Raw genomic sequence first — 22,306 nt, 5'->3', positions numbered from 1 at the left:
GCACAGAGTAGGCTCTTTCTTTCTTTCAGTTATTTATGGTTCGCTTAACTTTTGTTTATGTCTAAGTGCAGTTCCTATGGATGCCCTATACGGCTGAGATTCTTGTTGACCTGCCTCCTGACTATGCAGTCGGGAGTGACTTGTGGGTAGCCCGAGTGCCACTCATATGCTTTCATATTATCAAGTGGTATCTCCCCGACCGAGTCATGCGACAGTTCGGGTATCGATAGGGAATTCCTGACCGATTTTTGACGTTAGGGGTAGATATAGTTGGGGATGACCTCCACGACATGGATGGGGGTAGTTAAGGGGTCACAGACTGGTCGACTACGTACACGATATTCGTCACTATGTGGGAGCATTGGCGAGACTACATCGTACCAGGAGTGGCGGAGGATGGTTTGATGCATCCAGATGACCCATACTTCACTTGGTATAGGTCTATTACACGTCGTTTCGTCGACTGGACCATTGCTGTATATTTGAGCCTCGTAAGAAGACTTTAACGCACAATTCACTTTGTTATGCATATGTTACGATTTGCATGCGTTAACCAAATATTTTCATATCCTGCAGGTTGACATAGTCATTGAGGCAGACCAGATCTCGTTCGATCCTGTGATCCACCTATTGATGAGTGCTGCACTGGACCTCGTCCACGAGGACGGTCGACGGATCCCAGCACGAGGAGGTCGACTTGATGTACTAGCACGAGAAGGTCGACCAGCTCCAGTACGAGGAGGATGACATGCCTCCTCTAGTCGTCCACCAAGTCCTATGTCCTCGCCATCGGTTGTACAGGCGGAGTACGTGTTTGGTCCGTCAGCACCGTATGCGCCTTCCACTGCAGCTGATATTGCCGGACCGTCGAGTAGACTGGCTGACGCCCTATCCGGCTCTGTTGCTACCCCATCGATGTCATTTTTATTGGATGACCTTTTCGACGGGGAGGAGGTCGATGCACCCGCTATGCTGCATCGTTCTCGTCCCGAGACATCATATCAATTCTCACTGCATGCGCTCCGTATGGATGATGATTATGCAGTACCTCTTGGCGGAGATGATCTACATCCAGGACAACGGGACAGGACACCTGATGTAGATGACCAGCAGGGAGAGGGCAGACGCATACGGGAGCCACCATGACCCCAGAGACGACCTCGCTACGACACGAAGTAGTTTAGCATTATTTTCATTGCATTTCATTTGTATGTATATCATTGATTAATTTGATTTCATTTTTATAGTATTGATTATTTTTATTTCTTTTGTATATATTATTGATTATTTTCATTTCACTTGTATAACATTTGATTATTTTCATTTCATTTGTATAGTCATGTGTCTTGTGCACACTTCATGCTCTTGAAGTTTATTTATATATTTTTCCAAATTAAATTGAGATGAATAAAATAACTTTTATTTAACTAAACAGTGAAAGATTCGACCTTTGCTCCAAAGAATTAAATACTGCCAAATGTAAAAAATGACACATAACAGTTATATATATGTTGCAACATGTAAAGTGCGGAAACTTTCACCCAAAATGACAATGGATAACAAATTTTTGTTATTTTAAGTTTGAATGGTATCGCAACATCTACAAGTGTCTGAAATTGCTGGAGGTCATAATAATCACTTTAATTTCATAGAAACGGTACCAACCTATTTTTTTGTGAAGTGTATTTAGATCACTTAATTACTACTTGTTGATTGGTTTGTACACTAATTATAAATTCGGTTTTAATTTATCTTGACAATATAAAACAAATAATAATGTGATCTTTTTACGAGTTTATGACAAATAATAGATAAAAAATTATTTTCAAAATAATAGCAGTATGAGCTATATATATGTATGTGTATATATATATATATATATATATATATATATATTAGATCGAGTGAAGTATGATTTTTAAGGATTTTACCCACTTAGATAAGTCGAAATAAATTTTTTTCATTTTTATTTAACTAGGGTCAATTTAGTAAGTAAAATTAGATTCGTGATTATCTATCAATATTTTTTAATTTATTTTTTTAAAATGTTTATAAATATCCCGTTCTTTTAATTAATATTCTAATTTTACGATAATAGTTTGTTGAATAAGTAATTCTAAAAATTTAATTTTAATAATAAAACGGGAAGACACTCAATCAAGTAGTGTGGAGACGATACGAATGAAAAAACAGTAATACAATATGAACAAAATTCTAGCGTTTGGCTGACGCCGTAGAGCCATTAGGGTTTTAAGAAAACCACTACTTACTGCACCAATCTTTCTTCTCATCGTACGCAAAAAAAAAAAAAAAAAAACCTAGAAACCTGAGGGAAGACTCTCTCTCTCTCTCTCTCTCTGGGATTCAGATATGCCTCCGAAGTCCGCTAAATCGAAAGAAGCACCGGCCGAGCGACCAATTCTTGGGCGTTTCTCATCTCATCTCAAGATTGGCATTGTAAGCTTCTTCTGCTACATTTTCCTGCATTATCTTTATCATTCATTTGTTTACTTGGGTGTTGGTCGCTGGGAGAACGGAAGAAAATGAAATGCAATTTGGGATTGTATTATTTTTTCCGTTGTCTAGTTTATGGGAGTAAACTAAGTAGTTTTATTAGTCTCAATTTACCGTGGGAAAACCAACTTCTGCGATTCCAAATAATGACAGTTAAAATATATTTGGAATATTTTTTCAGCAATTAAATGCGGCATAAGTTCATATCTCTTAATGGCTTAATTTTCAGTTTCATAGTTAGCTTCTGATTGTTTATCACCACATTTAGTTAACAGTGTTGTAGTGGTTTCCAGAGCAAAAACTGCATTGAAGTTAGCTTAAACGTGAGGTGATTATGCTTAGAATTATAAATACATAATGTATAAGTTAATTTATTGAAGTTCATTTTCTTGTTCTCAAAATTTTTCTTTCCTAAATTGTACGATTTTGATTAGTAGCCACTATTGCAGTCTGAGTTGATGTTAGAAAAGGATCACAAGACAAACAAAATATTTTTACTGTTTTAAAATTTGGGTGCACTTGGAACTATTCTGTCACCATGCTTTCCAATTTTATTATTTTTTACACAAACAAAGAGAGAGAGAGAGAGAGAGAGAGAGAGAGAGAGAGATGTTCAATTGGCAGGATGTAAAATTAAGCATCAGCTGTTGTAGGACTAATATGGTGCTGTAAAACTGCATCTTGGCCATTTCAGTGAACAATCCCTTTTGTATCTTGTGCGTCTATCAATTTTGAACCTCATTCTGCCATAAATGAGCTGAAGACAGCCAAAGCCCAGCCTTTAAAAGATTTTTAGACCATTCATAGGATTTTGAATTTGAATAGCTTGATTGGGTGGGGGCCTAAATTTAATCAGCAACTATCCATGATGTCATAGTTTGATGTAGAGACGAAGATCACCTTTTTGCAATGCTCTGTGTGCCACTGAAGAAGTGATGTCATCGTCATCTAGTTTTACATCACGCTATTTGAATCCTTTTCAGTAGATTAATGTGTGTGTAGACAATAGAGAATGATGTTATTTTTATTGCTTGCATTTCTACTCTAGGCTTTTTTGGAGTATTTCTTGGAATTCCATGCAAGGTGATTGAATGGCTATTTTGATGTAATTTTCTTTTCTAAGAGGACTCCTTGTTCTCCTATTTTGTATTCTCCTATCTCTTAAAAGTGTCCGTATCTCGCAAAGAAGGATTTTAATACTATTGGCTATTTGTAGTTTCACATTCATTTGGGCTTTATGAATGACCCGCAGTTCATACGCGTGATCCTGTCCCCATATTTTGATCATGAAGTTGTAAGTTTCTTGTTTGATTATCTTTCAGGTTGGATTGCCAAATGTTGGAAAATCTACTCTTTTTAACACGCTCACAAAGTTGTCAATACCTGCGGAGAATTTTCCATTTTGTACCATTGAACCAAATGAGGCCCGAGTTAACATCCCCGACAATCGATTTGAATGGCTTTGTCAATTGTACAAGCCGAAAAGTGAGGTTTGTGGTTGAACTTTTATGAATGTCTATTGTCAACTTCTTCACCTTCTTCACCTTTTTTTTTTTTTAAAAAAAAGAAATTTATGCTACTTATTAAGACACACAACAGTTGGCTGAATGAATTGATTTTATTGTTTGGAGGTAAAAATAGGAACTTTCAATTGACATATGACCTTGCATCCAAGGTTCCCTTGCCACATTGTAGGTCTGGGGAGGTTGTGAGTTTTGCAGCCTTTTCCTTCATATTTTAGAGGCTGTTACTGTGATTTGAGATTGTGATATCCTGTGGGTTTTAGGAAGTTAACTAAATTTAGTACTTCCACATAGTTATTAGTATGACTAGAAGTTAAATGTCATTTCAAGTATTTCTGACATAGACTTTTTGAAACCTTTTGACATTTTTCATTATAAAAAGTAGATTCATTTAAGATATTAAGGCTTTAGTGATTAGTAGATTCTAGGTGGACTTGTTGGCAAGGTGTAGTTTATTGGGATTCTCATATTTTCTTGAAAACAGAAAAAAGAGAACGAAGGTTCAATGTGAATATTGCAAAATATGGAAATGGTTTTAATTATTCAAAATGTTATGGATGTCCTACGATTCTTCAATTTTTTAGTTATTCTTTGATAAAAAGATAATGCGGACTACAAGAGTTCAAAGTTGGGAATTTAGTGGATGTTGAATGATTATATAAGGAATATGAGATCAATGTTCCTTCTGTTGTTTAAAAATCTATTTTCATAGTATGGTATGAATTATCCCTTAAACTCTAGCTGTCGATCTCGGAACATGAAACATATTTTCAAGGTTTTATCAGTTGTCTGTGCAGCCTTAAGTTCCACAACATATCACCCAAATAACTAAATGATGCTGTGGTCCTATATATTAAGCCCTGTCCTCGGCAAGATCTTATGGTATTAGCCACTGTATGTTTGGCTAACAATAACCATTATTGGCCGATGATATTGCTGTTACAGAAGGGACAAACCTAAAGTAGTTAATCATAATCCCTCTAGAGTCTAGACACTGAAGGATGTCTGCTGTCATTTACTGTTCTCAGAGTCTCTCTAGTCAGCTATATTGATAGATTTCCAAAACTAAGAAGTCGAAGAGTTGAAAGGCCAAAATTTTAATTCTTGGAATTAGATTGAATTTCTGTTTATGCAGCCAGAGGAATCCAAGGGATAGAAAAAGGACTGATCCATGTTTTGAACTATTTTGTGTTGAAATTTCATGGTGGGGCAGGGGCAGGGGAGGATGCACAGTGCAGAGCTGTTTCGTAGAGTGGGGCCAATTAAGTTCATCTAAATTATGTTTTGTATTATCTAGATTATTATCATTGTTTGGTTGGATATAAACATATATTATCTAGATTATCAAACATTTTTTTTTTTTTGGGGGGGGGGGGGGTTGCGTGTGTATGTGGTTGCATTCTGGCCATTCCAGAACTTTTAGGCATCCAGCTTAAAACTACTGGCCAAGCTAAATACAATTTACATTTTTCTTAAAACTCCTATAGAACTTCTTAGTATAAGAAATGCCCGGTGAAGTAACTTTTAAAATTCTAAAAATATAACTCAACAAATGCCTAAGCAAAAAAATCTCATAATTACTGCTTGTACCAAATTAAGATTGGGGTTGTAATGGTTGTTGAGCATTGGAGCATTGGAGTCATGGTTGCCCATATGAGTCTTCTTCTTCTTTGTTTTTTATTTTTGGATCAGTAAATAGAAATTTATAATAGCTAGGCATCAAGGGGATACCAATCCGTGGTACAAAACATCAACCACTCTGTAGAGTGTTAAAAACATCAACTATTACATTATGATCATTTACAATTTGCCCACTAAACCAGCTGGAAAAACAACAATCCTCTGCTCTTTTGAATCTGAAGCGGAGTAATTGTATCTTTGAAGGCTCTCTTATTTTTATCTTTCGAAGCACACCTAAAGATGGCACGAAGGATGAGGTTCAAGGCCTTTCTCTTCTCCTTGGTGGCTCTGATGTCTTTCCAAGCCCAAATCTCTCCTTCAACTGAATATACCAGAACCCACTGCTGTCCAATCAGGGAAAGAATCAAATTCCACAAGTTCCTTGTCCAGTGGTAGTGGAGAAGAATGTGGTTACTGATTTTGCATCAGCCGTACAAAGAAAACACCTATTTTGTGATTGTAAGCCCTCTTTTCTGCTGATTGTTAAGGGTAAAAATATTCTATATGTGGACTTCCAAACAAAAAAGGTAGCCTTTGAAGGGGCTGCTGTCCTCCAATTGTGAATCCAAGGGTGTTTTTGCTATTTTTTCCCATCAAGGAGAGTTGTTAGAAAAATTTAACAGTGAGAACACCATTTTTGTCCAAAGCCCATTTTGGTTTGTTGGGGATGTTTTGGTAATGGAAATTATAAAGAATTCTGTAGAAGTTGGAGAATGCATGAAGTTCCTAGTTTGCCACATTCGTAGGAAAATGAAAATTTCAGAAAATTCCCTAGGCAGTGATTTGGAGATGATGACTGATAAGCGCATTTTTGTCATGAGCCAAGCTATATATGGAAGGAAAGACAGCTCTAAGGTTACTATTTTCATGCCACGCGTCATGCCACAAGCACACATTTGCCTCATTTCCCACTTGAAATGTCACATATTGGAAAAAATCATCCCATCCTTTCCTGATGAATTTCCAAACTCCCACTCCATAGGGTCCCCTCTATTATGTTTTGTCCAACCATTATGCTCAAGCCCACATTTAGAAACTAATATCCCATCAAAAGTAGTCTTTCTCCTTCATGAACCTTCATAACCACTTCCCCAAGGGGGGCTTTATTGAAAGTGAGGGATTTCAGCCCCAAACCTCCTGAACAAATGGGTTGTTTAACCACTCCCCATCTAACAAGGTGATACTTAAGCTCCTCCCCTAAGCTTCTCCAAAGAAATTTTCTCTAAATTCCCTCTAATCTCCTAGCAACTGAGGTAGGTAAGGGAAGGAGGGACATGAAATACACTGGATGATTCGTCAAAGTACTCCTGATGAGGGTGAGTTTGCCCCCTGATAAGAAATTTCTTTTCCATCCTGCCAAACTTTCAAACTTCTCAATAATAGGGTCCTCGGCTCCTTTGTCTTTATAGTTGGCTCCCACACTCTCAGACTACTTCTCTCCTCAAATATTTCACTGCAGTAGTTGCTGGTGTTTGTGGACATTGATTACTTTGGGGGTCTTGTGTTTGTTTGGATACCTTGGGTGCTTTTTTTTTCCCCTTATTTCTTTTAGAGTGTTGAGAGGGAAAAGAGTGCTAAAGGTCATGAAGTCTTGCGATCTCTGTGGTCATCTGGTGTATTTGGTTTGAGAGGATAGGTTGGGTGGCTGGGTCTTCAAAAGGGGCAGTTGCTTCTCTGCAGCTGCTTTGAGATACTCTTACATCTTTGTGAGCTTATTCTGCTGGTTTTTTGAATCGGAACATTGGATGTCTTTGTTGTGCTCTTCCTTGCATTCTCTATTTGTTTTTTCATCTTTGTATAATTAATTTCTATATGCTTTCATGCTAGATCACATACACACATGAACAGTTCTACTTTTTTTTTCTTAACAAAAGTATGCTTATCCTCCTTGCATCCACTTTTTTTATTAATATATTTTCTTCTCTTAAAAAACGAGTATCCGGAAAGAACCCCTTATTGTATTCCTAAACGCCTCTAGCTCAATCTTAATTTATCCATATACATTTTGTGACCTTGACCATAGTGGTTAAAAGCGCGCCTCGACCAAGCTAGCGCTTCATCTTTCTTCAGGTGAGGCGACCTTCAAGAGGCGCAGGTAGGCGCGCTGATTCTCCAGGTGTGGTGAGTCACGCTTTTTGAAGCTAGTAAGAAATAAAACGTAGCCAGAACCAGCCCCAGCCCACTTCCAGCAATCCAGCCTTCGACAGTTCGACTTGCACCTTCCCTAGCCCTTCATTTTCAACCCTTCGAAGCAGCACGGAACCAGCAGGAGAAGTTCGTCTTCGACCAATCGATCCTTCGAAGCAGTACGAAACCAGCAGGAGCCCTTCGTCTTCGACCCTTCAAAGTTTGAACCAGCACAAGGCTTTCTTCTTCAACCCTTCGAACCGGCAGGATCTCTTCGTTTTCGAGCCTTCAAACCAGCAGGAGCCCTTCGTCAGTTCATCTTTGAGCCTTTGAACCAGCAGGAGCCCTTTTGCCATTGAGGTTCGAGCTTTCATGAATTGTTAGGCTGCTTCAATTTTCAAACTAGTAAGTCGTCATCGTCTTCTTCTTTGTCTTCTTCTTGGGTTCTTGTTCTGCTTCTGCTTCAGTTCTTCTTCTTCAGTTCTTTTTCTTTTTCAGTTCTTCTTCTGCTTCTTCTTTTTCAGTTCTGCTGCCTCCTGCTGGCTGTTTCTTATAATATTAACTTGCATTAAGCCTCTAAGTTAATATTATATAATGTGTAATTAATTATGTAGTTTAATGCAATTTTATACTTTATAATTAATATATAACATTTTTTTACTGAATTTTGCTGCTGTTTCGTAATTTGTTTGAAAAAGCAGTATACAAACTATACATTTTTCTGAAATATATTAATATATAACATTTTTTTCCTGAATTTTGCTTTTGTTTTGTAAAATTTTTGGAAATGAAGTATATTAATATATTACATTTTTTTACTGAATTCAGCTGCTGTTTTGTTGTACTCTTTTCTTTTGATATTGAAGATTCTTTTGGGCCTTCAGCTTGGCAATTTTATTTCATTTCTAATTTGATGCTTGAAATCTTGCATGCGTAATTTCTTATGTTGAGCTATGTTTGTTTCACTTGGAACTTGGTTGTCATTATTACTATTGAATATTTTGGCATTTTAAATTCTAATATATATATTGATGTGTTTTTATATCAATTACCCACCAAATAGGCATTGTACACAATTTTAATAATTGCGTGCCTTTGCCTCATGCCTTGGAGCTGCGCCTCGGTGCGCCTTGCTCCTTTGACTACTATGACCTTGACTACTCCCTACTTTATCATTCTACGCACCAACATTAAATATTCTCTAGTAAATGCCAGCAATTCAGTTTTAGAATTTCAGCACATATTCTACAAACTTTGATGCCATTCTTCTAGTCTTTTTTATTTATTTTTTATAAAATACAAAAATTTAATTAAGGAGAGAAGCAAGGAAAATACGAGGATAGGGTATCACTGAAATAAAATGACACAACATAAAAGAAAGAAGGAAAAAAAAAGGTAAATTCAAGTTCTATCGCTGAATTAGGCATTCCCTTGGGCACCAATTCAAAGATGAGAAAATTTGGGAACTCATTGATAACTTTGATGATAAGCTCTATGGATGGGAAGCTTGTTTTCTCTATTATAGATTAGATCAGTGTTTTAAAAGGCGAAGGCGTAAGGCGAGGCGTTTTACCCTCCGCGAGGCGAGGAGTAAGCCTTTTGGGACTGTATTTTTTAAAATAATTAATAAATAAAAAAATTATATATAGTATTAAAATGAGAAAAATGTTAGAATAATGGAGAATATCTTTTATGTATTTCCAAACAAAATCGTTTTTTTTTTTTTGCCCCTTGGAATCAGCTTCAGACATTTCAGCAGGTGCAGCAAGATTTAATTTAAACAATTAAACTATGAAGTAAAAACCAGAGAGACGAATAAAGAACTCAGACACGTTGGAGAGGGACTTCGAAAGAGAGAGAGCAGATGCTGAGAGAGAGAGACTAGATGCTTTGAGAGAGAGAGAGAGCAGAGGCCTCGAGAGAGAGAGCAGAGGTTTCGAGAGAGAGCAGATGCTTCGAGAGAGAGCAGAGGCTTTGTCGAGCTTCGTCCAGGCTTCAAAAGAGAGAGCAGAGGGTTTTCCGAGCTTCGTCGGCTTCGTCAAGCTTCATCCAGGCTTCGAAAGAGAGAGCAGAGGGTTCACCAAGCTTCGTCGAGTCTTCGAAGAGAGAGCGAAGGCTTCGTCAGGCTTTGGAGACAGAGCATAGGAGAAGAAGCTTCGCGGAAGAGAGAGGGAGGATAGGGTTTCAGTGTGTTTTGGATTCTGGACTTATAAAATTGTGTTTTAACCAGTACCGAAAGGCGTACGTCTTGCATACGAGGTGTAAAAAAGCATGGTTTTTTGGTTGAGGCGAACGCTTTCTTGGATTTACGCCTTTACACATACACCTTGAGGCGTTTTTGTCCCAAACTCAAAATCGCCTTTCGAAACACTGGGTTAGATTAATCCTAGCCGAAGTGCTGGAAATTGAACAATTTTGTCATTTTATCTAAGCCACCCATCTATTTCACACCGTTTTTCCTATCTTCAAATTGTTTATTAAAAAAATGAATGATTTGGTTATGAAGTAAGGACTTACAAAGAGAGAAATGGAGTTCGATAAGTAATAATTGGTTCTTGCTTTAGTTCTTTTTTGAAGATATTCTCTAGTGTTGGAGTAAATTGTGATAATTTTCTTTAAAAGGTTGCCTTTTTTGAGGATGCATTTTGGGAATACATATTAACCAGTTTTTTAAAAGGCATTATTGAGGTGCACCTTGAGGCGATTTGGGCCTAAAACTTCCTAAGGCGCAAGTGGAAATGCGTATTCCAAAAAGGCGTATGCCTTAGGGAAAAAGGCGTATGCCTTAGTGGAGAAGGTGTACGCCTCAGATGTAAAGGGTTGCATTTTTACACCTCAAATGTCAAGGCGTACGCCTTTTGGGCTTCTTGCTGTAAAACATAAATTAAAAAAGACATAACCCCGAATGCATCTAAAATCCTTTCCTCCCTCTCTCCCACGAAGCTTCTTCTCTTTTGCTCTCTGAACGAAGCCTCCAGCGAGTCTTCTCTTTGACGATAGCCTTTGCTCGCTCTTTGAAGCCTCTAGTCTTCTCCTTTGTCGACGATTCCTCTCGACGATGCCTCTAGTCTTCTCTTCTCTTGATGATTCCTCTTGACGAAGCTGCTGATCTCTCGACGAAGCTTCCAGTCTTCTCCAACGAGTCGACAAAGCTTCTGTAGCTTTCCTCCAGCTTCTTCTCCCTCTCTGATGATTCCTCCAAGCTTCTCGTCTCTCTTCGACGAGTTGTGGACCCTTCCAATTTGATTTGCCTCTGAACTTTGTTCATTTAGTTTTATATTCTTAGAAATTAGTGGATGATGCTTTAATTTGGCTTTTTCTATTCTTTTGGTAATGTGGCTCATGCTTATTTTTTAACATCTATTATTTGTGTTTATCTAAAATTGGCTTATATGATATTTAAAAATTATATTTTTATTTTTTTCTCCATTATTCTAATTTTTTTCTCATTTTTTTGCTAAATATAAATTGATTTTATTTATTAATTATTTTAAAAAATACAGTCCCAAAATGCTTACGCCTCACCTCAGGGAGGGTAAAACGCCTCGCCTTGCGCCTTCTCCTTTTAAAACATTGATTTTAACTATTGATAAGTGTTTACTAAACATGTAAAAAAATTCTGGTGAATTGATATTTCTTATTCAAGAATGATGAGGAATCTTTCAATCATCTTTTTCATTGTCTTATGGCTAGAAAGTCTTCAGGTGATGATGTACTCTTGCATGTTTGATTGGATAAAGTGGGAAAAGGCGACTTTTGCCTGCACGGTTTATTTAGAGGAAATTAAAGGAGAAGGCTTCGATCTGCACCTGAGACAGTGAAGAGTTTTGAAACCATTAAGAAGACATAGTTTGTCATATGGGAATGGCACTTGTATATTTCAGAGGGGATGTTAGGTGTTTCTAAATCTAGAAGATATTTTCTTTTATGAAATAGATTAATAATGGCTCAAAATAGAATTATAATACAATAGGCTTGGAAAGTTGTTCATACCTGTACAGAGAAAATAAAAGCTAATTTCTTAATCCCTCTTTCCATTTGTTTGTTTGTTTTTATCTTTGTCACCCCTTTTTTTTGGGGTGGGGAGGCAGAGAGGAAGGTTTTGTTGTTGAGAATTCCCTTTTGGTATTGAGAAGTGGTTGGTTGTGGACTTCAAATTTCTGGTTTACTGGGCAGGACATGGTGAATGTTGGAGTGCATCAAATTTTGCAGCCTTTTGAATTGTGCAAGTAACATTTTTGTCCATGGGTTGGCAGCGCCCCCCCCCCCCCCCCTTTTTTCTGGTGCTAGTTATTTAATTTAATATATTCTCTGTTCTTGCCTCCTATAAAAACACAAGTTTTTGAGTTCTTTCTTGTGTGCATTGCATCTTGTGGCACCGGGATATGGCCAATGAATGGTACTGGTGCTTTGGGTAAGAGAGGAACTGGAAGGGAGTAATTTTACCAATGGTTCAACCATTGTCTAATTAAGCAACCTAATCCTATGACGCCCATCAATATGATTGGACAGTTTTTAAAATCTTTTGTAACTGTGAGTTTTAATTAGTATTGTCAGATTGTTTTTGCAAGTGTGGATTTCAGGCATTGGATTTGGATCTGGCCAAAGGTCAATACAATTTTGTATTATGGTTTGTCCAAATCCAAGCCAATTCCAATCCAAGGTTTGAGCTTCAAATGCCCAAACACAAGTTTTTCATTGATTTATATAAATTACCATATGTTATCTTTGTTCCTATATTTTGATTTGTAGGTGCCAGCTTTCTTGGAAATCCATGATATAGCTGGACTTGTTCGAGGCGCACATGAAGGGCAAGGATTGGGGAACAGTTTTTTATCTCACATCCGTGCAGTTGATGGAATTTTCCACGTCCTACGTAAGATGCTGATATTTTAACTGCAATATGTTTTGACTAGTATATTTTCCTAGATTCAATCCTCTTTAAAAATCATATTGATAAAAATTCTGAGTGGTTAATAGTTGGCAGATTTACTGTGGGATTGGGTTGCTTTGCCCTGTAGAGTTTTGTAATTATTTGTTTTCTGTGGATTTTGTTTTATTCCTTTGATTTGGGATTTCTTCTTGTTGTACTCTCTCTCTCTCTCTCTCTCTCTCTTAATAAATATCAAATAAAATAATTTCAAGATCTTAATAGTACAACATGATTCTTGTAATAGTGAATGTTATTGTCCACCTTATTTCTTTTTTTGCATGTATTACCATCTATATGAATGCATGGGTATTCATTGTCCTTCCGTAAGGTTTATAGGCATATTAACAAGGTAGATTTTGAGAGGATTTTGGGTTTGAAGATTTTTTTTTAATCAGTAAAGGGAAAATAATGTTAGCAAGGCATCAAGGGTCCCAACATCAAACACTTTGAAGAGTGTTGCAAACATCAAGGATTACATTATTGTCCCAACATCAAGGGTCCCAACATCAAACACTTTGAAGAGTGTTGCAAACATCAAGGATTACATTATGGTCATTAACAGTTTTCTCACTAAGTCAGTTGGAAACAGCAGCAAACTGCTGGTCAAGCAGAGTAGTTGCATCTTTGAAGGCTCTCTTATTTTTTTCTTTCCAAGCACACCAGAAGATGGCGAGAGGGATGATGTTCAAAACTTTTAACTTCTCATTGGTGGCCCTGATTCCTTTCTAAGCCCAAATCTCCCATCCAACTGGGTTTTCTGTAACCACTGCTGTTCAACCAATGATAGAACCAAATTCCACAAGTTCCTTGTCTAGGGGCAGTGGAGAAGAATGTGGTTGACTGATTCTGCATTAGCCATACAAAGGAAACACCTATTTGTGACTGTAAGCCCTTTTTTTTTTCCGCAGATTGTCAAGGGTTAAGATATTTCCATGAGCAGATTCCCAAACAAAAAAAGGCAACCTTTGAGGGGGGCTGCTGCCCTCCAAATGTGAATCCAAGGGGAGTTGTTGCAATTAGTTCGCACCGAAGAGAGCTTCATGTAGAGAGATATAATTATGAATACATCAGTTTTGTCCAAAGCCCATTTTGGTTCCTTGGGGATGTTTTGGTAACAAAATTTATAGAGAATTCTGTAAAAGCCACAGAGTGCATGAAGTTCCTAGTCTGCCTCATTCCTAGTGAAAGGAATATTCCAGAAAATTCCCTGATGAGTGATTTGGAGATGATGACTAATAAGGGCATTTTTGTCACAAGTCAAGCTATAGATGGAAGGGAATGTGGTTGACTGATTCTGCATTAGCCACGCAAAGGAAACACCTATTTGCGACTGTAAGCCCTTTTTTTTTTTCGCAGATTGTCAAGGGTTAAGATATTTCCAAGAGCAGATTCCCAAACAAAAAAAGGCAACCTTTGAGGGGGGCTGCTGCCCTCCAAATGTGAATCCAAGGGGAGTTGTTGCAATTAGTTCACACCGAAGAGAGCTTCATGTAGAGAGATATTACTATGAATACATCAGTTTTGCCCAAAGCCCATTTTGGTTCCTTGGGGATGTTTTGGTAACAAAATTTATGGAGAATTCTGTAAAAGCCACAGAGTGCATGAAGTTCCTAGTCTGCCTCATTCCTAGTGAAAGGAATATTCCAGAAAATTCCCTGATGAGTGATTTGGAGATGATGACTAATAAGGGCATTTTTGTCACAAGTCAAGCTATAGATGGAAGGGAAGACAGATCTCAGATTACTATTCTCACGCCACACATCATGACAGAAGAAAAAATTGGCCTCGTTTCCAACTTGAAATGTCACAAATTGGAAAAAGTCATCCGTTCCTTTCTTGATGAATTTTCAAGCTACCACTCCATAGGTTCCCCTTTTGTTTTGTGTTGTCCATCCATTATGCTCAAGCCCATATTTAGAAACAATAATATCCCACCAAAAGTGGTCTTTCTCCTTCATTAACCTCCATAATCCAAAAGTGGTTTTTTTGAAAGTGAGGAGGGATTTCAACCCCAAACCTTCCAAACAAATGGGTTTCTTTAACCACGCCCCATCTAACAAGATGATATTTAAACTCCTCCCCTACGCTTCCCCAAAGAAATCTTCTCTAGATTCCTTCCAATCTCCTAGCAATTGAGGCTGGTAAGGGAATGAGTGACATGAAATAAACTGGAAGATTTTTTAAGGTGCTCCTGATAAGGGTGAGTCTGCCTCCTTTTGATATAATTTTTTTTTCCATCCTACTAATCTCCTTTCAAACTTCTCGACAGTAAGGTCCTAGACTCCTTTGTCTTTGAATTTGGCTTCGAGGAGGAGACTGAGGTAATTAATGGGAAAGGATCCCATCTTACACCCCAGATGACCAGCAAGGAAGGTCCCTTTTGTGATCTCTCCAATAGGAATAGGCTCACTTTTGCCAAGGTTCACTTTTAGGCTTGAAAGAATCTCAAGCCCTAGCAAAATGAAGCAGAGGTTGAGGATAAGAAGGGGGTCACAAGAAATAATAGTATCATCTGCAAAAAGGAGATGAGAAACTTCTGTAACCCTTTCATTTCTGCTCACCTTGAGACTTCTAAAGATCCCTCCTTCAGTAGCTTTCATTAGCACGAGGCTAAGCACCTCCATAATCCAAACAAATAGAAAAGGGGACAAGGGATCTCCTTTTTCTCAAGCTTCTTGAGGAGCGAAAGAAATCTGAAGGGCAGCCATTAATGAGTATTGAGAAGCTTTGGGTTATGATGTATTGGGCAATCCAACTACACTAGAGCTCCCCAAAGCCCATTCTTTTGAGGAGACAAATAAGGAAGTTCTAGTTGACATGATCAAATGCTTTCTCCATAGCAATAAGGGCATGCACCACCTCATTAGCAATAAGGGCAGCATTCATAATCTGTCTTCTAGCCACAAAAGCATGCTGATATTACCAATGACTTTCGGTATTGCTTTTTTTAACCTTTTGGTTAGGGTTTTGGTAATGATTTTATAAATGCTTCCCACCAAGCTAATAAGGCGAAAATCCTTGATGATAACAACCTCAACTTTCTTCGGGACAAGAGTGACAAAGTGGGTATTGATGCAACTGACGAATTTTCCTAATCTATGGGACTCTTAAAACACATTTAATATGTTGTGCTTGAGATGGCTCCAATTATCCTGAAAGAAATCTAAGGAGAAACCATCCGATCTAGGCGCTTTATCCCCATTGCAATTTTCAATAGCTTGGTGGACTTCTATTTCATCAAAAGGTCTCTCAAGCCAACATGATTGAACTAAGAGATCTGAAATTGATGCCATCCATTGTAGGTCTCCAAGACTACGGTTCAGTGTAAATGTCTTTATATATATCACAAATACCTTTCCTAAAATCCTTTTCATGGGTTAAGATGATTTCCCTAATCTCAATGCTGGACAAGGGGCTATTTCTACGGTGGGCGTTTGATGGCCAATGAAAGAATTTTGTATTACGGCCCCCCTCCTTAAGCCATAAAGGTCTGGATTTTTGCCTCCAAGATATTTTTTAAAGATTAATAACCTCACTCAATTCCTTCTTAAGCATAGATCTTTTGGCTTTTTGTTCATCATTAAGACCCTGGATTATCTTTGCTTATCAAGTTCTTTGATGCCATTTAGGATAATAGTCTTCTTCGCTTGGACATTCCCAAAGGTGTTTCTGTTCTATATCTTTAGCTTTTCTTTTATTCTTTTCAACTTTGAGACAAGTGCAAAACTAGCCTTCCTTGTGACTTGAATAGAGGACCACCAAGTTTTCACTAATTCCTGAAACCACCATGCTTGAATAACATATTCTCTAAATGAAAGGGGGTTGGCCCCCATTTAACACTCTTGGTGTCAAAGGTGATGGGGAAGTGATATGAGATGGTCCTAGGAAGCAGACTCTAAATCATGTGAGGAAAGAGAAGCTCCAACTCAACTGAAATTAGGAACCTTTAGATCCTTGAAAAGGAAGGCGGCTCCCTAGAGTTGGACCAAGTGAAGTTACCACCAATGAAGGGGAGATCAATAAGGGTGTTCATGCTTATAAATTCAAGGAATTCTCTTATGTTACTGGTCTCAAGGCTGCTCTAACTTCTTTCATGCGGATAAACAATCATATTGAAATCACCTCCAATGATCCAAGGAGCACTTGGCGGGTCTTTCACCTGGGTCGTAAACCCTTGTAAAAATCCATTGAAAGTTATCATTCATGCTTTTGAACAAACAGGAGACTAAGAAAGGATTGATGGAGTGGTCCCACAATTTCGACATCACTAGTCTTCCTCAAGGGTCGAGACAAGAATACCCCCTGAGCTGCCTACTGCTCCAAGGGATATCTGATCACAAGCATCTTGGCCCCAAAGGTCATTAATCAAGAGCTGCTCTACTGTTTCCACCTTGGTTTCTTGCAAGCACATCACATCCCCCACCTACCCCCCCTCCCTCCCAAAAAAAATCTTAAAGAAAGGATTTAATTACGCCCCTCTTGGATTTGTCATTAAGTCTCCTCACATTCAAAGAAATGCTTTTCCTTAGCATGACTTAACACAAAGGCTCCGGCTACTTCATGCTTCTGCCATTTCTGAGCATCCTCCTATTTTTTCCATAGTTTACTGTGCATTCCAAGCGCTTTAATTCCTATTGGTATCCAACTTTATGATACTGGCTGATGGTTTTTTGTGATTACTTCCCGTCTCCTCTCTTCTCTTTTTTCCAATATCCTCAAACAATTGTACGGCTGTGTCCTCAAACCCTTCGAAGGACACATCTATGGTTTTGCTTACTGATTTCAACTTCTGAAGAACCCAAACAGATACTCGATTCTTGAAGTGGGTGCTGTCTGAGTCCAAGTCATTCAAAGTATCAAAATTGGTTCTATCGATCAAATCCTCAAAGTTGGGATTGACACAAAGTGTCAAAGCCAGTGCTAGGGGCTGGAACAAGGGCTAGCCTTTCAGCAACAGTTTGAGATAAAGGGGGTTCCTGCTCCAGAACAGAATCCTCTTGAGTTTCAGCTGCTTGTAAGGGGAGATCCTTAAGGGGGACGGCCTTCTCAAAGTGGACTAACTTTTTGGCTGCTTTAGAAGGACCGCCATGAAGCTTAAAAGGAGAAAAGAAGTTGGGTGTTGACTTTGAGTAGTCAAGAGAGATTGCAAGGCCGGAAAAATCCCCATATTTGATTTGTCTAACATTGGGATTGTGGGTATTAATGTAGAATTGTGCTTTATGTCTCAGGTTGCTGTGGCAGGATGTTGTTGTGTCAGGAGTTGGGCATTTAGATGCCTTCATGCCCTTTAGGTGGCTAATGCTAGTATGCTACTGAGTACTGCTGCTCCTTTGGGGACCCACTGTTTGAAATTCTCCAAGTCTGCTCCTTTGATTCAGGCTTGTCTCTTGTATATGCATGTGTATTTTTTCTCACTTTTTAAGATTCTTGTGAAAGTGGCCGATAGAGAAGTTAATGGGTGGATCTTTTATGGTCTGGGGTGGGGGATATAGCATTATCATCTAGTGAGTTTGAGATATAGAATGGGTTGTGTATTATTTGGTGTTCTCCTAAGACATCTCTTTAATGGTGTTTTGTTTATGGTGGTTATGTGTGGTACTGGATTCCCTATGGCACAGCGTAGTTCTTACTAAATATAGGCTTCAATAGAGTGGGTAAGATCCTAGAGCATGATTGTGTATGTGCTCCCCCAGAAATTTGTTGCTGGGATTTCTTGTTTCTTTTCCCCTGTGAAATATAGAATTGGTCTCAGGCAGATAATTTATTTTTGTGAATACATTGTATAGGGTAAGCTCTTTTGTTTCTAGCTTTTTCTCTTTTTTATGCATACCTAATTTTTATGATGCTCCTATCTTTAATTTTTTAATTACTTGTGGGGGTATGGATTCTTGAAATTTACAGTTTGGAAGGAATCTGAATGGTGAGAAGACTAAAGATTATAGTTGTTTTTCTTCAACGAAGGCCAATAGTGCTGTTTCTCCCTATGTGTGCATGCTTTGTTACTAGAGTGGAGAGACTTATTCACCCTTTTTCTTGCTTAGTTCATTTTCCTTGGATATTTTGTCTTACTTTTGGGGAGCACTTGGTTCTTTGTTTTTAAGGATTTACGGAGACAAAGGAAAGAAAAGCTTTCTGGAAAGTATGTTTCTTTGCAGTTACTTGGTGTAGTTGTTTGGAGCGTAATGCTTGAATATTCAAAGGCTCTTTGACTCCTGGTGATTTAGTTTGCTGTTGGTCTTAATTGCTTCAATTTGGTGCTCTGCTAATTGCTTGTTCCAAGGACTATCTTTGGGTGACTGTAGTCAGATTGGAGAGCTTTACCTCTTTAGTTCTTTCTGTAGCTTGTGTTTTTGCTTTTATCTTTTCTGTATTTCAGTTTTATTTGGATTATACCTTATCCTCTGTTTTTGCATCTCTCTCTTTCTTCTTGTAAAAACTTTTTTCCTCTATTGAATTTTTTTTAACAAAGTAGATTTTGGATTTTTCATTATTTTTGGTTCTCATGTAGGGCCAGTTGTGTGATGACATCCGCTTGTTAGCCTAACATTCTCTAGGTCTGGTGATCCATTTGGGGAGGTTAAAAAATTTAGAAGATGAGAATAACTTTAGTTCACATTTCACTGCTCTTTTTCTAAAGTATAGCATGAAATTTTTCACACATTTTTGACATTTGTTGTCTGGAACATTGTTGCCAAAACAAGGATAGCAACTGCTTCATATGTTTTAAGGTCTATCTTCTAAGAGAGAGTGTGCGTGTGTGAGAGAGAGGAGGAGGGAGAGAGGGATATCACTCCCAGCACATCCTGTTGTGGTGGCACCATAGCTGTGTACTATGCCTCATATTAGATCTGGCCACAACATTTGCTTTTTATCTTTCTGTATAATCAGATTACTTCCAACAAGGTGTACTAACCAGAGATAGACCTTTTGTCCATCTGATCACCTGCCCATGATCTTTCGGGCAACAATCTCTAACCTAGAGCTTTCTTGACATACCGCTACATGTGACAAACAGGCTCCTAATGTTCTTGCCTTGGACTTGGCATAAACTGTCAGGTTGGGTCACAGTCAAGTAAATAATCTTGCCAACCACCATGATATCTTCTTGGATTTAATAGATGTCCATGAACTTCACATTTGGATCCATATTCTATAGGTGTATCTACTGACTTTGCCCTTAATAATCTAGTTTCTTCCAACAAGTCTGTAACATACTCCCTGAGAAAGTGATATTTGTTCCTTTGATCTTGCTACTTCAATTCTTATTGGGTATCCAAGTTTCCCAAGATCCTTGGTATGGAAGTGTTTGATTAATAGGACGCAAAGTTGCAAACTCAAAATGATCAACCATTGTTTGTTTTTTCTCAGAAGCAACACTCTTGGAGATTGTTTTAAGCTATAAATTGCTTTGCTTAACTGACAAACCATTTGCAAGTGGCTTGAGCAGTATATCTTGGAGGTTGATCCACATAGGCACCCTCTGTAGATATCCATGCAAGAATGCATTCTTGATGTGTAATTGATGTTGTGTCGAATCTTTAATAATAGCAACTTCTCAAAGTCATTTACTTTACAGTTTTGTGTATAGCCTTTTGCAACAAGATGTGTCTTAAACCTATCAATGGTCCCATCAAACAGTTACTTGATGGGATAATCCATATCCATCCAACAGCCTACTTGTTAGGTGGTAACTCATTTAGATCACATGTATGATTGAGGTGTATGGCGTCCATCTCCCTCACCTGTTGCAGGCTTCCAAGAAGGGAAAGACAATGCCTGAATGTTAAAATGAGAAAGCATGTCAGAAGACAAAGAGCTAACTAATGAATGATAGGAAGCTGATAATAAGAGAACAGAATATGATGAATGAGACTGTACAAAAATGTTTAGATTTATGAGGGGCTATCAGAAGACCATTGGGGGCAGGGTCTGCTTGGAAACAGGAAGAAATTCAAATGGGATGGATTGGACTGTCAGAATGGAAGGTTTTGAGCAGATGCATGCGAAGTTGGTCTCTAGTATGATGAAATTGATGATCTCGTTGAAGGCCTGCACTGGTGTTTGAAACCAAGAAAGATTTTTGAGTGTCTGGAAATTTTGAAGAGCCAGATTCAGGAGCAAGAGGTAAGGAGTATAAAGACATAGAGGAGTTCTTGGAAGGAGGATGATGAAGATCATCAAACTTCAAGGTATGACTGCTTGAGGAGAAGATTGATGTGCCTTCAAAGAAGGTAATGTCAGCAGTCAGCACTCATAACATATTGGTAGGGTTTGGGTTTTGGCATTTACAGTCATTTTGTGTTGTGAGACTGCCCCACAAAAACCATACTTAGCAGCCTTGGGATTTTACTTATCAAAACCTAGAGACTACACCTACTCAAATCACACTACTTTTGAAATTTTGAGGAACATGAACAAGGAATGTTAGGATATAGAAATGTATGACTAATCTAATCATTTAGAGTATAAGATGGATGTTATTAGTCAAATAAGTAGCAGTTAAAGTAGCATTGGCAAAAAGGCTTTAGGAACATGCATATGAATCATCATTGTCCAAGATATTTCAACCAAATGTCTATTTTTTCCCCTCATTCTGCCACTTTATTTTGTTGATAAGTCTAAAAGAGCAAGAAGATTGATGAATACCGTTAGATGCACGAAGTGATGTCAAAGGGCCTTTCACATGTTCAAAATCATTGCCTGAACCATTTTTGTTAGAATCTTATGATTCACGATTGGGAATCGATTCCACGCCAAATCAAGTTGAATCTTACTGGAGTATAGAAAAACAACTGAATGAATTATTGCCAAATCAATCAATTTACCCCTTGAATTGAACAACTCAACTTGAAATTTTCAATTCACACATTTCTGAGCATAGTTATAAAACCCAGACTGGACTGGTTGGTGTGGCCAGGTTGGACTGAACTGGTCCTTCCTCAGGTCCACGTGATGTTACTGAATCGTACATGTGAAGAACCAGGATCAACTCGGTTGGGTCTGGTTGACTCAGTCCAACCCGTGCAGACTCAGTAAATAGGCAGGTTGATCCAGTCACTTCAATAGGAACAAAAACTACAGCATAATGAAGACACTGGGTTTAGAGCCCAGGTCCTTAAAACATGGGAAAGGGAGGTGCTGCCACTGAGCCATCCTTCAAGTTGTGACTTATTTCTCAATAAATAACATGTATAATAAACAAACTTATTTTACATGCTACTTAGTGCTTACATTACACATGCACATATTCAAAATTTTTTTCAATGATAACAAAACTCACTTTTCTTTTTTTGTGAATATTTTTTTGGCTCTTAATACGGTAACAATTAATAAATTAAGAATATTTTACATAAGACAAAAATATAAATTTGATTGGAATTATTGCTATTGTTACTTTTTATTATAATTAGCTAATAGGTGATTTTTGTTCTGTGACCATATAATTGTAATATTATATTTTGTTGTTGTGTCTGTATGTGTGTATATGTATACTGGCATTACCTGTTTAATTATTAAATATTTTGTTGTT

The 22,306-nt window shown here is 37.9% G+C and overlaps 1 protein-coding gene across 1 annotated transcript in view; it reads left to right on the top strand.

Annotated features, from left to right (window-relative positions):
• The first annotated feature begins 2,136 nt into the window (after positions 1–2,136).
• Positions 2,137–22,306, top strand: part of LOC131160340 (obg-like ATPase 1) — a 78,849-nt gene continuing 58,679 nt past the window's right edge. Inside the window, exons 1-3 of the mRNA XM_058115932.1 lie at positions 2,137–2,457; positions 3,837–4,004; positions 12,597–12,720. Coding sequence (XP_057971915.1) covers positions 2,371–2,457; positions 3,837–4,004; positions 12,597–12,720 — 379 coding nt within the window. The 5' untranslated portion in view covers positions 2,137–2,370. The remainder of the gene's footprint in view (positions 2,458–3,836; positions 4,005–12,596; positions 12,721–22,306) is intronic.

This window comes from Malania oleifera, chromosome 7, assembly GCF_029873635.1.
Source record: "Malania oleifera isolate guangnan ecotype guangnan chromosome 7, ASM2987363v1, whole genome shotgun sequence".
NCBI classification, from domain to species: Eukaryota; Viridiplantae; Streptophyta; class Magnoliopsida; order Santalales; family Ximeniaceae; genus Malania; species Malania oleifera.
The sequence above is the reverse complement of the archived record's forward strand: the minus strand, read 5'-3'. Positions and strand labels throughout refer to the sequence as shown.